This window comes from Sarcophilus harrisii, chromosome 1 (assembly GCF_902635505.1).
Source record: "Sarcophilus harrisii chromosome 1, mSarHar1.11, whole genome shotgun sequence".
NCBI lineage: Eukaryota > Metazoa > Chordata > Mammalia > Dasyuromorphia > Dasyuridae > Sarcophilus > Sarcophilus harrisii.
In genome coordinates, this window is record NC_045426.1 from 525556765 (window position 1) to 525573795 (window position 17031).

General features: G+C 33.9%; 1 protein-coding gene across 4 annotated transcripts in view; it reads left to right on the top strand.

The window, feature by feature from the left end:
* Positions 1-403: 403 nt before the first annotated feature.
* The window catches only part of C1H18orf63 (chromosome 1 C18orf63 homolog), a 44747-nt gene continuing 28119 nt past the window's right edge, over positions 404-17031 (top strand). For 3 of the 4 annotated variants that reach the window (XM_031946708.1, XM_031946709.1, XM_031946707.1), the window contains exons 1-4: positions 871-942; positions 3600-3761; positions 7077-7155; positions 9240-9296. In XM_031946708.1, the coding sequence (XP_031802568.1) occupies positions 929-942; positions 3600-3761; positions 7077-7155; positions 9240-9296 (312 nt within the window). In that variant the 5' untranslated portion in view covers positions 871-928. Of the gene's footprint in view, positions 601-870; positions 943-3599; positions 3762-7076; positions 7156-9239; positions 9297-17031 lie in introns of those variants that run through there. The other variant, XM_023496285.2, reaches the window with a different exon arrangement.

Here is a 17031-nt window from a genome sequence, read left to right on the forward strand (position 1 = left end):
AGAGGCCAAAAAAGTGAGAGATATCTGGATGGGCTCTGTGGGACATGCTTTTTGAGGCAATTCTTTTTCAGGCACCAGGTGGCCTACAACATCTCTCTGGAGAGGCCCTTTCAAATCTGAATTTCTTCACTTCAACAAACAGCCTGACCCTCATCGACCCCGGGGGACCAAGAAGAACCCCATTCCAACCCAGGGTTATCTCTAAGCGGAGAGATGCTTTCCTTTTCCCAGCCTGTCCACCTTCTCCCCTTCCCCTTGCCTCCCCTCCCCCACAAGCAGCTCCAACGCAAGACAGAGGAAAGAGCACCCCCCGCCCCGCAGCAGCGGGACCAGAGCACAGGGCCCGGTTTTAGAGGCCAGGTGGAATCGAGGCGCGAAGCTGGCACGTGACGGCCTAGTTTGCGGAGCGCGCGTGCGCATACCCTTGGGCGGGCTCTGTCCGCTGAGGGCGGTGGCAAGGCGCTGGTGAAGGCGGCTGCAGCGGCGGCGAGTGGGGGCGTTTTTCCCCCCTCTGCGTCCCAGCCTCCCTGACCCTGGTGGGGATCTAACACCACCAAGCTTCGGGAGAAGGGGTGGAGGAAGCGGTTTCACTATTTCGAGGTGTGATGGAACGGGAGGATCCTAGAACTGGAACCAGGGAACCATGATGAAATAGTGGCTCTATCCCGCCGTGCTGTGTGACGCGGGGCCCGGTCACCTCAGGCCGCTGGCCCCTGGTTTCCCTTCCCTGTGAAATGAAGGGGCTGCCAGCGCTGGATGACGCTCTGGGGTCTCCTTCTGGCTTTTAAATCTGTGCCCATATTAGGCCTAAAAACAGACGGGGGGGGGGGGGGGGGGGGGGGGTGACTTTTCTGGGCCACTAAGGGGCCGGGTCCTTGGAGGACTTAAGTATGCCCCTGACGGTGCTGGCAAGCTGAGCTCAATCCAGATGCATTTTACCTGGTAACAACTAGCTCCCACACGTCGTCGCAGTGAGGTTATTCATAGAAATAGAAACAAAAAACTGACATTTCTGAAATTAAATATTTGAAATGTAGAGCTTTTATATATACTAGAAATGATTTCTTTTGAGGCGAATGGCTGTGTAAGTAGTGAGGAAGATGTTTAAGGAGGTTAAATCAACAAGCGTTTATTAAATACCTCTTATGTGATAAATACTGCGCTGTATGGGAACAGAAAGTCAAAAACGGCCCAGCTCTAAAGAAACTCTACAGTCCAAAAGAAAAGGACAATATTTAAATACGAATGAGACATAAAGGATAAATTGGGAGTAATCTCAGAGGAAAGGCAATAACATTTTTAAAAGACTAGCAAATACTTCTTGTAGAAGATAGAAATTCAGCCCAGACTAGAAAGAAGCTGAGCTCTTGAGGCGTCTCAGGTTCCTATGAAAGTGTCTGAATGTTACCTTTCAAGAAAAACCTGAGATGACCCTGTGTAATGTCCTGTGTTGCTTGCTGTCTGTGGAATAATAATGACAATAATACTAGCTAGCATTTATATAATACCTTAATGTTTACAAATTGATTTATATATGTTAATTGAGATAGGCGCTATTAATATCCCTCCCCCTCTCCCCCCCCCTTTTTTTTTTTTTTACAGATGAGGAAACTGAGATTGAGTAAAATTTAATCTAAACTCTTTAATCTGATACATATAGTATCTGAGACAGGATTTGAAGTCAGGTTTTCCTGACTCCAGATTCAACAGCCTATCTAATGTGCCATCTAGCTGACCATGAATCTCTTGGAAATTCATTATCAATAAGAATTGGCCTATACTTTGAGCTTTGAATAATGGCATATCATGGACCTTAATTAACCTAATTAATCTTATTTGTTAACACCTAACGAATCAGTGATTTCCTCAGCTTACTATTAGAATCTAGTGACTTTTATATAATTAATGAATCTTAAGGCACTGAGTGGTTACACGGATTGCCCAGAGTTACAAAGCTAGAGTCAACAGGACAGTTCTTTCTGACTCTTAAGTCCAGCTATCCACTATAACAAGCCACCTTTTTTCATGTACTTTACTGAAAAGAAAACTTAAGAATGTGCCAATTTTGTCCGTTAAACGTTAACAAAATATTTTTGTAGTAATTGTTAATGATTAATAATAAATACATACATTCCTTTTTTCTAAGACAATTCAAATGTACGCTCACCAATCAATCTGGTAAGACCAGGTAGAAATAATATTCACAAAGGGAAAAGTTCAATTGGAACTCTCTGTTGCTTGAGGGGGTTTAAAATTTAAGATGCTGGATTTGCTGATAGGTATCTGATGAGCATAATGAATTATATTTTTATTAGTCATTTCTCTTGTAAGAGCTCATATTTAATATTAAAATTCAATGATGGTAAATTTTCAACCTTTGCCCCATGATATTACTCTAGAAAGTGTTTTGGATTTTTCCCCCCAGATAAAAACTATGAACTGCTCCAGAAAGAAACCAGGGGTTTTTAAATGTCCTATGACATAGCACATTGTTGATTCTCAGTAAATAGATTTAACAGTAGTAACCTGTAGGTGAGGTAAATTCTGGGCAAAACTGTGAAATATGCTGTCTCTAGTGCTTCTACTGTTTCTTTTTGCCCTTTTACTGACTTTCTACTTGCTTCTGCCTCTATTTATATAGATATCAGGGCATTTGGCCTTAAATGAGTAATTTTTTATTTTTGTGTAAAAACAAAATTCTTAAAATATTTATTTCTGTTAGCTACTAAGTATAAAATGTGCACTAAAATTAAATTTTACATATTTAAATTGTTGAGAACCCAATCTAATAAATAGAGGCAAACTCGGAGATTAGAATAACATTCCCTCTTGTATAAAATGAAAGGAGTATACTGCTTATCCTGAAAGAATCCACAGGAATGATAAAATATTTTGTAGTATTTAGTTTAGGCTTTTATAATAATTATGTGGTAAATTTTGTTTTTCTTAGGAGCTTTTGTAATTTAAGAATAAACTTGAAAGGAGTGAGACAGCTTGGTGGCAGCTAAATGGTACAATGGCTATAGTGCTGGGTCTGGAATCAGTAAGGCTCACCTTCTTGAGTTCAATGTGACCTCAGATACCTACTTGCTGTGTGACCTTGAGCAAGTCATCTAACCCTCTATTTGCCTCAGTTTTTTCATCTGTAAAATGTGCCGCAGAAGGAAATGGCAAACTATTCCAATATCTTTGCCAAGAAAATCCAAAATGGGGTTATGAAGAGTCAGACAGAATTGAAAATAATTATACAACAAACTTAAGAGGGAAATAAAAATTAGAGGAGTAGGAGGTATCATAAAGTTTATCCTGTGTTCAATAATAGTTATTTAGTGCATCTTAAATAGCTATGTTAGGTTCTTAATTTTTTTTTCACATAGATTAAATTTTCTTGTATTGATTCTGAATAACTTTCATAATATTCTGAACTTTTCAGCAAAAAAGCTTAAAGAAAAAAAATTCAGTATCGAACCCTGAATTTTATTAACTTAATAGTTGGCATTATAATAACATGATATTGTAAATAGAAGTAACTATATTTCTAGAATTTGGGTTCCTCCTGTTGCTGATAAGGCAGTTTGTTACTTTTCTCATTTTAAAAGGCCAGGTTGCTCTTTGATACAGTCGGCAGAAAACATGAGTTTTTCTGGGCAACAATCCCTGTTCTTCATCAGCCTTCCAGACCTCCAAAAGCTTTATGCTGTCAAGGTAATACTAAGTAATCAAGTGGCAGAAATTAGAAGTGTACAGATGAAGATGTGCAGGTAAAAAAAATAATAAACACATTTATGGTCTTTGGGGTTTGTGTTGCTTGAGGAGATGGTATCTTATAAATATGAAATTTAAAAAGGAAACATTTGTAACATTTCTATAACATTTCAGCACTTCAGTGGGCCTGTGATCTCACTGTTATAACCCAGAATTGGTGTCCTTTTTGTCTATGCCCTTCCATGATTCTGTCATAGGCTATATGGAAATCTCTAAAGACCTTCCTTTAGGTTCTTAAAGTGTGGTCCAAAGAGCCGTAGGGAACCATAAATACCTTTCAGTGAGTCCATAAGTTCAAAACTACTTTCATAATAGTATTAAAATGTTTTAATTTCTAATACATTAATAATAATAGTTAGCTTTATGTTGAATGCTTTTAAGTTTACAAAGCATTTTACAAATATGTCTCACGACAATTCTGAGAGGTAGATGCTATTATTATCCCTATTTTACAGATGAGGAAACTGAGTGAAACAATGGTAAAGTGACTTTCCCAGGTTTGGACAGTTAAGTGTCTGAGTTCAGATTTGAACTTAGGTTTCCCTAACTTGACTCTGCTGCCTAGTTTCCAGTAAATGTTAATAGATACAATCCATCCACATAAACAAAAGCTCTTTGGGAGTGTTGTGCAGGTCCTCAATAATTTTTAAAAATGTAAAGGTCCTAAGACCAAAATTTTTGAAAATAGCTCTTTTTAACATTTGTAAGTGATACAAGTTGCTGTGATCTCTCATACTCTGTTCTTAAGATATGTAATTCTCTTTTTTGGATATAGACATTTATTTTATGCTGTCTTTTATGCCACTTCTTTCTAGAGACTATTGATGTCCTATGGATGATATTAAAAAAATATTGATTCTTCAGAGATCATGCTATCCCATGATTTTCAGTTATATTATCACCAGGAGAATATTGGTATTTTAAAAAAATATTGTCTTTGCTTTAGGGAACAGTTTATGTTCATTGAAACATATTAGGATTATTTTGATCAGTTGGGTCTTTTCCTCCTGCTTATTTCTAGGCCAAGTTCTTTATCTGTACTGTCAAAGATATATGCACTGATGAATTAATTCAGTAAAGTGCTCATTTAGTCTGTATGTCCATCTAGGCAATCAGCATTCTTCATTTTTTGCATTTTCCTGTGTGGATTATTAGGTTGATATGAGTAACCCTGTAGCTTTTTGAAGTCACAAAAATTATATGTGTTTATTTTAACATGTTTAACATATTACCTGCTATTTAGGGGAGGGGGAAGGAGGGGAAAATTTGGAACACAAGATTTTGCTGCAAGGATCAGTGTTGAAAAAATTATCCATGCATATGTTTTGAAAATAAAAAGCTTTAATAAAAAATTGTATGTGTAATTATGTGATTATAATTTTCTTTTAAAAATTAAGCATTTTGCATATTTACTTAAAACAGGTAAATATCAGTTTTAGTTGCAACCAAGTAGAGCATGTTAAGTTTGGTAAGGAACTCAAAATTACTGAGGTGTAGGAATCCTCCAGAGATAAAAATTTCTATTAGTAAATTTTTTGGAATGTAAACATACTTTTAGGTTAATTAGTCATGTGAACTAAGACAAGTAATTTAGCCTTTTTGAACATCAATTTATGCATGTGTAATTAGAAAGTTTGAAGCTCTAAATTCTTTGATTCTGTACTTGAATGTTTCTCAAAAACAGAGTACTTGAGTAAATTACTGCTACAATTAAGAAACATTTATTATATATCTACCTTTAACAGTACTATTGCTAAGAGGTGCTATTTACTTTTTCTGTTTCTTTTTTTAGTTTAAACTTGTTATTTCATTAGTATAAGGAATTCTCAAAACAGTATAGATTGGTATCTGTTCTTCAAAACACATTCTTAAAGAGTTGCCTGATTAACCAAGTAGTGAATTGTCTAAGGTCCCAAAGAATGTTTTAGAGGCTCTACTTGACTCCAGACCACGTTTATATCCACAACACTGTGTTGCCTCATTTTAGTTTCTTAGGGTATCAGTTCTAAATCCATAATTCCTCTTGCACTCAAATTTCAGGCATTCAGGCTTCTTGAGGACTTCCTCCTGAGATGACTATCTGGCTGTTGGCTGGCTGGCTGGCTATAACACTCCATTTCAATATTACTTCAAATCTGTGGCTAGAATTGCTCATCTAATGGAGAACAAGGGTCTACACCTAAAACTAAGAAAGACACATAAAAGAGAAAACACATAAAAGACACAAACACTTCCCAGCCCATTTCTGGATGATACTGGGTAAAAGAGAGGGAGAGCAGGGAAAGGACGTGTTTCCCTTCTCCCCAGTTCAGTTCCATAAGCATCTACATTGTGAGAAAGAAAACAATACAGAAAAAGAGGAATTAATTCAGTCTGGTCAAATTTTAAATCCTTAATTGATACACAGTCAATCAAAGGAGGCTACATCCACCCACATGGGAGAGGACAAGGAGTTTCTCCAATTTAGATCTGGGAATGACAAGACAGGGCCTCAGGCACCTTCATGTCAATTATCTGGACATGCTCCAAAGGCCTCTGTACCCAAAAATGAGACAATTTTTGCCCTCAAAGATTTTATTTTCTCAAGCAGGAGATGTTCTGTGCCTAGTCTCTTAAAGCCAGCCCAGCAAAAAGTATTAGTGGAATAGAAATTAAAATAGGATTGAAGAGATCTGCATTTTAGGTTCTGCTTTTCATTACTTTGAACAAGTCTTGGAATGGAATGATACCTTGCTACTTGCTACCAGTATGACCCTGAGAACATTTTTTAACTTCCTTAAGAGTTAAAATTTCTTCCTCTATAAAATGAAAAAATTGTATTAAATCTTTAAAGTTCCTTCCAGCTTTAAATATATGACCTAACCTAATGTCCTATTGCTCTTGGACTCATCTCACTTCTTTTCATCCTCTTCATTCTCACATACTTGGAGTACAATTGGGAATCCAAAAAGTTTGGAAAATGTCTGAAATATGGAAGTAGACCCCTATAAATGAAAATTAGGAAGCATAAGGATATGAAGGGAAATTTTATGTGAAAAGGAATTGCATTATCAATAACTAGCCAAGTCAACTAATATTTCAATCATTTAATATAGCATTATATTATTATAAAATTATATTTAATATAGCAGAGGAAGCAAAGCATTGTGCTTGGTGTTGCAACTGATTAAAAAAAACTGTATGATGGTTGCCCTTAAGGAGCTATAAGTAATAATTGAGTAATAAGGGAATTCTATGGATTTTAAATTTGGAAAGTAAAAACAAGAATAAGAATAATTCCATTTTTAAATTAATATATTTCATCTCCACAGGCAATTGCTGCTTATGCATCAAGAGCTTCTTACATCACCTGTTCCTGGAATATTAAATCAGATCTGGGTAGTGATGGCGGTTAGTAACATTTTTTATTCCTTGTTAATCATATTGGATTATTTATTGCCCTTCTCCTCAAATGTATCTATTACAAATCAATTACAAAATGGATCTTAAATTAGAAGCTAGAAATTTCAAGGATTTAACTATTCCAAGAAAGTGAATTGAATCATCACTACTTTAATCTTGTCAAAGAAAAAAAAAATACAAAAATTAGGGATTTTAGCCAGAGTAGGCCAGATAATTTATTAAATATACAAACTTTTCTGCTTGTAAATTTTCCCATCAAAAAGGAATTTTCTTTGACTGAAGCAATTTCCATAATATTCCTAAAGACAAAATTCCACAACAAAGATTTAAACAATTTAAATTTGGGTTTGTTTTTTTTTCATTTACTTTAAAGGAATGCAAGCATACCTCAGAGAAAATAGTATCTTGAAATCAATCACTTCCTCTTTAACTACTACCCTTTTAATCTGGCCAAAGGTTAAAAAAGGAGAGATTTCTTTTAACTAAATTTAAACAAATATATTACCACTGGACAACATTAACATGACTAGGTCTCATTTCTGAGAATGAAGTAATTTCTATTCATGGAAAACTGATTTGTTTTGGACTACTGGGTTCAAAGACTTTACCCTAGGATACTTATGATTTCTTAATATGTTATAAACCATAGCGTTATGTGCTTCTACAAACCACAAAGTAATTCTAGAGAACCCAAACCTTCAGAGTTGTATAAATGATAAATCTTCAAATATATGTGAGCAGGTAAATCCCAATCACATGATTCTGAAAATGTGTCCCAAATGATTAACACATGGTATAGAATTGAGATTTAGGCATAATTCTTTACAGCAGGGACTTTATTGTTTTAGCTTTTTTTTCTGACATGTCTGGAGAAGCCCTATGGGCCCTTCTCAAAATAATATTTTTAAATGCATAAAATAAAATACATATCACAAAAGAAACCAATTATATGGAAATACAGTTGTTGCAAATGTCAAAACAACAAAAATAACAATCAAGTCTATAGCCCTGAGGTTAACAATCTCTTCTTTTACAATAAATCAGATCACACTGTTGAGTTTTTTTCTATATTATTTTTCTTCCAATATCCCAATATAAAAATACACAAAAAATTTTTTCCTGTAAAGTTTACAACTTGATCAGTCATGGAAGACACAAGAGTCATTTACTGCATTGCCAATCATTCTAACTTTTGTCTTGCCACTGGTCTTCAGTTATTCTGAAAGAAAGAGTGGGGCTGAAAACTGTTCAGTTCTGCCTTGTTTAAATTCAATCCACAGTAAGTCAAGACATCACCTTGTGATATCCTCTTTGAAAATGAAGGATGAACAACAATAATTCTAATCAAAAGTTGTATGTCATAAAATGCAGATAGCAGGCTAAGAGGAATAAATTATTATATAATGAAGAAAATTATAATTTATATTTATTAAACATTTTATAAATTCATCTTCGTATAGAAAGTATTTTATCTCTTTGGCATGAAGAAACAAAAATAAAAACTGCCAACTCTTATGCCTGCTTATGCTTTTCATCACATTCCTGAGAGGTATTAATTCTCCTATTTTTTATTTTTAAGATGATACAATAGATACTTAAGGATGAGGAGAATGTTATCAGCTTATTATTATAATAAAATAAACAGCTAAGACATTTAACAGAAAAGTGAAATATTTGTTTAATAAGAACTTCTATATATTTCTTTACTATTGTCTGTGTAATCCAAACAAAAGGATTACCTTTGCTCAAGGACATGTGAATCTGAGCTTTATAGGGGTGGGGGAGATTTGTCCCACTGGGTATATAAGGCCCTTAAAATCATTTGTTAAAGGTACTTGTAGCTGATGATGAGCTGAAAACTAAATACAGCAACCTCCCACTGCTTGAGTTCTAGAAGTTGTTAATTTTGTGTAGCCTGCAAAAGGTAGTATAAATATCCAATTGGTCTTTGACAGAAAAAGGATTCCCCACTCCTGATGTAATATGTTACTTTCAATTTTTATGTGTATTGCATTATTTAATATTATATTCTTCAAGTGCTTTTTTTTTTTTAATAAATTAATCCTTTTTAGATACCATTTTACAAATCAGGAAAACTTCAGGCTTACACAGAAAAACATGGAGCTAAGGTAGGTTTATAAAAACTTTTGCAACTCTCAATCCTTATGTATTAAATTTTGCTACTATTTATAGTAAACAAAAATGTGGGTATCTTTTTATAAGCTATTTCTACAGAACTGAATATAAAAAATCAATAATTTTGGGTCCCAGTAAATTACTTAGTGACCTTTCCATGTTGGTAGATAGTGGATCTACCCAAGCAAAGAAATGGCTACACGAGGCAACCTCCATATTCATAGGCTAACTAGTAAATTCCAGCATATAGTGATGTACAAAGCATTAACATTATGTTGGTAATTGATGTCTCTATGGTTTTTTTTTTTTAGTCAGAAGATTATCTGTTAATTTTTTCATTATTTTAAGATCTTTCAATCTTTGAGATAACTTGAAAATCAATTTCTGAGTATCTTACAAATTTTCATTTCTAGTAGGGATTCTTTTTTTCTTGTGTACATTTGTTTTTTTCACTTCATCTTCCCCACTTTTGCATCATCTTCTAGCACACTCTATATTGAAAACTAAGATGATGGCATCATTATCCTGAGTAATAAGGATAGGTTACTACAGAAACAGCAGCAAATCTGTTTCAGTTCTCATCTATTTGTTGTCCTCTTTTCAGTTCATTTTATATAAGTGCTCTTGGTTTCACTTAGTTTGATCCCATGCTCCTACCTTTATGATAAATAGGTTGAATTTGAGTTGTTAGAATTGCACACAATATTTCATCTTTATCCTTCTAATTTAGTGTTGATTTTTACTTTGGTTCTATTTAATAATCTGATTACTTATAAATAACTAATTCTGAAATAATTGCCATCTCACAAATCGATCATTTCCTGTTTGTAAAAGTATGTTTACACAAAAGTATTATGTTAATGCTTCATCATGGCATAGTGCTTATCTTAGATTTTTCAAGCCTATGCCAGTTATATACTGGCATATACTATACAAGTATACTGTATACTATACTAGTATACTATACAAGTATACTGTATACTATACTAGTATATTATACAAGTTATATTCTGGTATATACTATACAAGCTTTGATAAATTTGATCATGTTAAAAATTCTTCAAGTATTATCTTAGCAAATATTATGTCACCTATCTAAGCACAAAAAGTCAGTAAATTATCCACTAGATATTTTTTGCAAAAGTGAAACAAAGTAAAACATATGAGATCTCCTTTTGATTCTGTGGTTATGGTGGTAAAACAGGTTAAAAAAAAAACACACAGAATCACATAATTTTACATTATCTATGAATAAATGCAGCCAATGTAAAGTCTGAATTATTCTATCCTAACTTTCACCATCACAGTTAATTTGGATTCCCAGGGCTAGATTGGTTATATCTCTCCTTTAAGGTGTAGGAGTATTACAGAGGCTCAGGTATAATCTTGGTATACCTTGTGCTGGAGTTTACATTACTGTATTTCCATCAAGATTATCTGTTGAACTGAGTCTGGATCACAACATAATATTTTCACCTTTTTTGGTGTTGTTTGCTTGCTTTTTGTGCAAATATGTATGTAAGAATCGCTCACGTTTAACATATATTGGATTACTTGTTATCAAAGGGAGGGATAGGGGGAAGAGAGGGAGAAATAAATTGGAACACAAAATTATACAAGGGTGAATGTTGAAAACTATGCATATATTTTGAAAATAAAAAGCTTTTAAAAAGATTTTATGTTGAGAATAAGTTTAGTCAGTCAGATATAAGTTTTGAGAAAGAAGTATTTATTTGCTAAGGTGATATAATAAGAACAGTTGGTACAAAACATCTTCCCCAAATGTTTTCCATACATCCTTCCACAAGTATATAGAGTTGAGAGGAAAATGAGTTCAATCTAAGGAAGCAAAAGTTAACTCATAGGTTCTGGTAACTGAAAGTCCTTTTCTCCTATTCATTGGATGCTGAAAAAGTTTCCCATAAGTATTATATAATCTCTTTTATAGAACTATGATCCTTATTGTCCTTGGCTCCTGAAAATGCAGACACTACTTTTAGTTGCTTTGTAGACATAGTTTAGGACATGAATGGAAAGATAAGAAATCCAATATTTTCTAGACTCTTCAAATGTCCTCTTTTATCAAGGGCTAGGGGAGGAAAGAAACCTTGGTTAAGTGTTCTTTTTCTCCTTCCCCTAAAAAAATTCCTTTTTTAAGGAATGTTTAGTTAGTACACCATGCTTACTCTAATTTCTAGAATCGAAATCTTTCCTTAAAATGCTTTGATAAAGGAACTAGAGGGAATAATTGAATCCCCCAGCCGAGTAAAACAGACCTCTTGGCCTATATATCATTTGAATCCATTAAATGCTTTTCCTAATGCCTTTTTGTACTTAGAGGTTCAAGGCCTGGGATTAGAATTAAAATGTTTTCTCACCTAGTTAAAGCATCCCAGCTAAAAAGGACCCTTACAATATTATAAATGTTAAATACTTTTCCAGTGACCAATGAGTGGAACTATTACTGGAACTGAATCATATCAATCCCAATATTCTCACTATGAACGAAACTATTAGATAAAAGAAATGTAAAGCTAAATGGAAAAGGGTCTATCAGGATCTTTTTGAAGAGGATCTGACAGAAGTTAGTTTTGTATCATGTATCTAAAAGTAACAAGAAGCATCATTCCATGGAATATCTTGTAGTGTTCATGATTAGCATTTACAAAAACACAACTTTGAAGGTAATTGCATTTTTATGTATCCATTTCTGGATCTAGTGGATAAGATGGTAGAGAACTTCTATAAAGAGCTCAGTAAACCCTGCAAATTTGAATACTTTAATATTCAGTGACCTCAATGTAAAGGTGGGATTAGGAGAGGCAACAAAAATATGGTGGAAAAGATGTCTCAAGATTAAGAAATGAAGAGGCTAAGTGTTATACACAAAACACTTGTATACACAAGTGTTACATATCAAGAATAGTGAGTACTTTCTACAAAAGAGTCAAGGCTAGATATGATTAGTCTTAAGTAACATCACCAAAAAAAATGAAATGGCATTAAAGAAAATAGGAAGAATAATTGAACTAGACCACATATACTTAGAGAAAGCTTATGCTGGAAATGATAGAATTTTGAGGGCATTTATGAGTTAATTCTCAATATGTGTGAAAGAAGGAAAGATTTCAAACTCTTGGGGTGGAAATCATGTGAATTTTTACTTACAAGAAAAAAACAAAAATGAATAACTTTTGACCCATAAGGCTATTTTCCCAACTACATAAAATCTTATGGTACTAATCTGCATACATATCTAAGGTATCTTTGATAAAGCTTTGAGAAGGGAATAAGCAGATTTTTGCAAATGATATTCTATAGAAAAACTCATCTTTACAGATACAAAATTGACTGAAAGGTATTAAAAAAATACATGTTTCTACTATTTTTATTACTTTTGACTCCAAAAAGTGATTCAATAGTACAAAATGGAGCCTTAAAGATTTTCTTCCTAAAAGGTATGCATCTTTATATAAGTTAAATTCATACAAGATTCCTTGAAAGAAGTAAAATAAAAATAACATTATCTTGTTATGTGATGTGATGATTATCAAGCAGACATTAAATAGAGAGAATTGTGATTATTAAAAGTCTTTGTCAAGATTCATCTCAACATGGCAGTTAAAAATAGAATATTCCAGTTGTTCCATGAACCAATAAAGATGAAAAAGAGCAGCAAAGCAAATAATCAAGAAATCTAAGAAGAAACCATAACAGAAACATTTTGGTAACCATGTTCTGGACAAAGAGATAGAAAGAAGCCCAGAAACTAAAACGGGGTCTAGAAAGTAAAGAAGAATGCAGAAATACAACTTACAGAATTCTTCTAACTCAGGCGATAGGGATAATAATCCAGTAGCAGCCTGGATCCAGCAGCACTGTTCAGAGAGCAGAGACAAGAACTTAGATCAATATATGAATGTTATGGAATATTATTGTTCTGTAAGAAATGATCAGCAGGATGATGTCAGAGAAGCGAGATTTACATGAACTGATAGTAAGTGAAATGAACAGAATCAGGAGATAATTATATACGGCAACAGCAAGATTATACAATGATCAATTCTGATGGGCATGGCTTTCTTCAACAATAAGATGCTTCAGGCCAGTTCCAATGGTCTTGTGATGAAGAAAACCATCTACACACAGAGAAAGGACTATGAGAACTGAGTATAGATCACAATATGGCATTTTCATTCTTTTTGTTGTTGTTTGCTTGCATTTTGCTTTCTTTCTCATTTTTTTCCTTTTTGATCTGATTTTTGTTGAGCAACATATTTGTAGAAGTATATATATATATATATATATATATATATATATATATTGGATTACTTGCTATCTAGGGGAGTGGAGTGGGGGGAAAAGAGGGAAAAAATTTAGAATATAAGGTTTTGCAAGGGTGAATGTTGAAAATTATGCATATGTTTTCAAAATAAAAAACTTTAATTTAAAAAATAGAAATGTATAGTATCCACACAAAAAAAGAACCTAGATCAATGGCTGTACAAGGATTTCTAAAATTTCCATCTCTGTTGCACTTGTCTCCAAAAACTTGAGTGCCTGTGAGGCTTGCATCTGCAGAGTAAGAATCAGGGTGCTTCTTAGATCAAACTACTTTGGGATAAAGTACTCTGTTAATTGTCCAATGTAGTATATTAGTTGGAACTAGTCCTAAGGTTCTTATAAACAAAACACTCTTAAACCAGGCCAGGGAATTACAGATCAGGACAAAAGAAGACCGCACTATTCCTTCCAGAAGTGTATACAGTGTGATTCTACCACAAATTCCCAGGAAATAAGGTTAGATAAATAATTGAACAGAAGAAAATGTCCATAATATAACAAATTTATGAAGCTTAGAATCAAATAGAAAAGAAGAGAATAAGTCCACATTATCAAAAGCTAAGCCTCAAAGAGTCACAGATTTACTACTTTATGGAATCTGGAAGAAATTAAGCAAGGATTAAAAAATTGAAGTTATTTATAATTTTATATTTTATTTTCCCCAGTTACATGTAAAATAATTTTAAACATTTGTTTTTTAAAATTTTGAGTTTCAGATTTTTCCCTTGCTCTTTCTCCATCCTCCATTAAGAAGGCACATGTGAAGATTTGCAAAACATTTCCATAAAAGTCATGTTGTAGAAGAAAACATAGATTTCCACCCCCCAAAAAATAAAACCTCGAGAAAAATAAGGTTTAAAAAAATATATGCTTTAAACTGTATTCAGATACAATCAGTTGTTTCTCTGGGTATGTATAGCATTTTTCATCATAAGTCCTTCAGAGTAGTGTTGGATCATTGTATTTATGAGAATAGCAAAGTCATTCACAGCTCCATTTCACTTTGCATGAGCTCATGGAAGTTTTTCCAGGTTTTTCTGAGAACATTCTGTTCATCATTTCTCATAGCACAATAGAACTCCATCATCATAATTACATACCACAATTTGTTCAGCCATTTCACAATTGATGTGTATCCCCTCGATTTCCAATTCTTTGCCACCAGAAAAGAGCTGCTATAATTATTTTTTTTATGTAGGTCCTTTTCCTTTTTCTTTTTTAATCTCTTTTCAGATACATGCCTAGGAGTGGTATTGCTAGGTTAAAGGTTATGTATTGTTCTATGGCCCTTTGGTCATAGTTACAAATTGGATGAATTGGTTCACAATTCTACCAAAATTGTATCCAGTGTCTTATTTTCCCCACATTCCTGCCAATATTTGTCATTTTCCTTTTCTGGCCTATCAGACAATTTAATAGATATGAGGTAGCACCTCAGAATTGTTCTAATTTACCTCTCCTATCAGTATTAAATTAGAGGTTTTGTCCTATGGCTACGAATAGTTTTGATTATTTCATATGAAAATTGTTCATATCTTTTGTTTCTTTTTCCAAGCTATTGAATTTCTCATGCATACCTCTCATTTCCTTTCTCATTTTCTTCTGTGTCTCTTATTTGCCTTTAACGTCTTTTATCAGCACTTCTAAGAAGTCTCTTTGGACTTGAGACCAATTCATATCACTCTGAGATTTCTTATGTGGACCTTGTATCCTCATCTGAGTTTGTGTTTTGATCTACCCTGTCACCATAGTAGTTTTTTATGATCAGGGTTCTTTTCTGTTTCTTGCTTATTTTCTTTCCTTTTCTTTTTCTTTCCTCTTTTTTTGCTATTATGATTGAGCTCTACTGCTGAAGTAAAGAGGGCACTGTCCCAAGCTTTCTGTGTACAGCTCTGAGCCTAGGCTTTGAGCACAGGGGTTCCTTGTATTTGTAGGGGGTAGTTTTGCCTGCTTCTTTTTTGGCCTGGTTTCCCAGAGTTTGCCTTCTGAGCTGAGACTGAAAGCAGTCCCTCTGATTTGCTTCTTTACTGAACCAGAATCAAGGATCTTAGTTGCTCATTTGCTGTGATTAAGATCCTCTCACTGGCTTTCTCAGAGTCTTGCTGAGCAGGGTTGAACACCCTTTTCAAACCAGTGAGCTTGACGTTTCTTGAAGTTTTTCCAGTCTGCCTTGATCTGGAGAGTGGTTTTATTCTGTCAGACTCTGTTCCGAGGCTTGGTTTTATGTGCTTTTTGAGGGAAACTGGGAGAACTCAAGCATCTTTCTGACTTTAATTCACCATCTTGGCTCCACTCCTAGAAGTCCTCCTGTTCATATCTTTTGATCATTTATCACTCAGGATATGGCTCCTATTTTTAAAATGAAATAAGAATTCTACAGGGAAAACAAAAAGTAAATGAGAACTATGAAAAAAAGAAGTAGAAAATGGATAAATTCAACATATAAAATTCATAATCCCAAATCTTATTCAATAAAGTTGAGTAACAAAATTCAAAATTCTTTAAAATTGTGTTGGATTAGACAGAATCAAGTTACTCTGTGAAACAAAAAGAAACATTCAGACAAAATTGAAAGAGAAAAAACAACCAGAAAATGTAAGGCATCACCTATAAAAAAAAATTGACTTGGAAAACAGAGAGAATTTAAGAATTGTAGAAATATCTGAAAATCTAGATTATAAAAAAGCTATACTATTTCAAGAAATTATTGATGAAAATTGCATGGTCTTATAACTAGAGGGCAAAGTAAAAAAATTTTTTTTAATCTACTGGTCACATTCTGAAATACCAAAAGAAACTTCTTGGGAGCTTCATATCCAAAATCTAGTGCTTCCACATCAAAGAAAAAATACTTCAAACAGTCAGAATGAAAGAAACCAGAATCAGGATTATACAAGAACTATCAGCTACCACTTTTAAAGAAAAGGAGAGTTTATAATACATTTTTTTTTTCTGGAAGGCAAAAATAAACGCTTACAACTATGAATCATTTACTGATGAAATGTTACTGGGGGGAAATAGATCTTCAAATAGGGGACTTTTAATCATTCTTACTGAAGATATGAATAGATACTTTGAAATACAAACATAGGCATCAAGAAAAGCATTTCTAAGAAAGGATAAAGAAGTATTTCTTTATAACCCTAATGTCACAAGGGTCATAGAGTAAAAGGAAAACAAGCTCCGGAGCAAGTGAGATCAAAGGGATAGAACTTACTATATCATTTAATCCTGGTGCATGGGAACAAGACTCAGAGGGACACAAGAAGCTTGGGACAGTGCTCCCTATTCCCTAGGAACAGAACTGGACCTTAAAAGTCACAAAATGGGTGGGGGGGAAGAAGAAACAAAAAGAAAGTAAGCAAGAAACAAAAAAGAACCCAT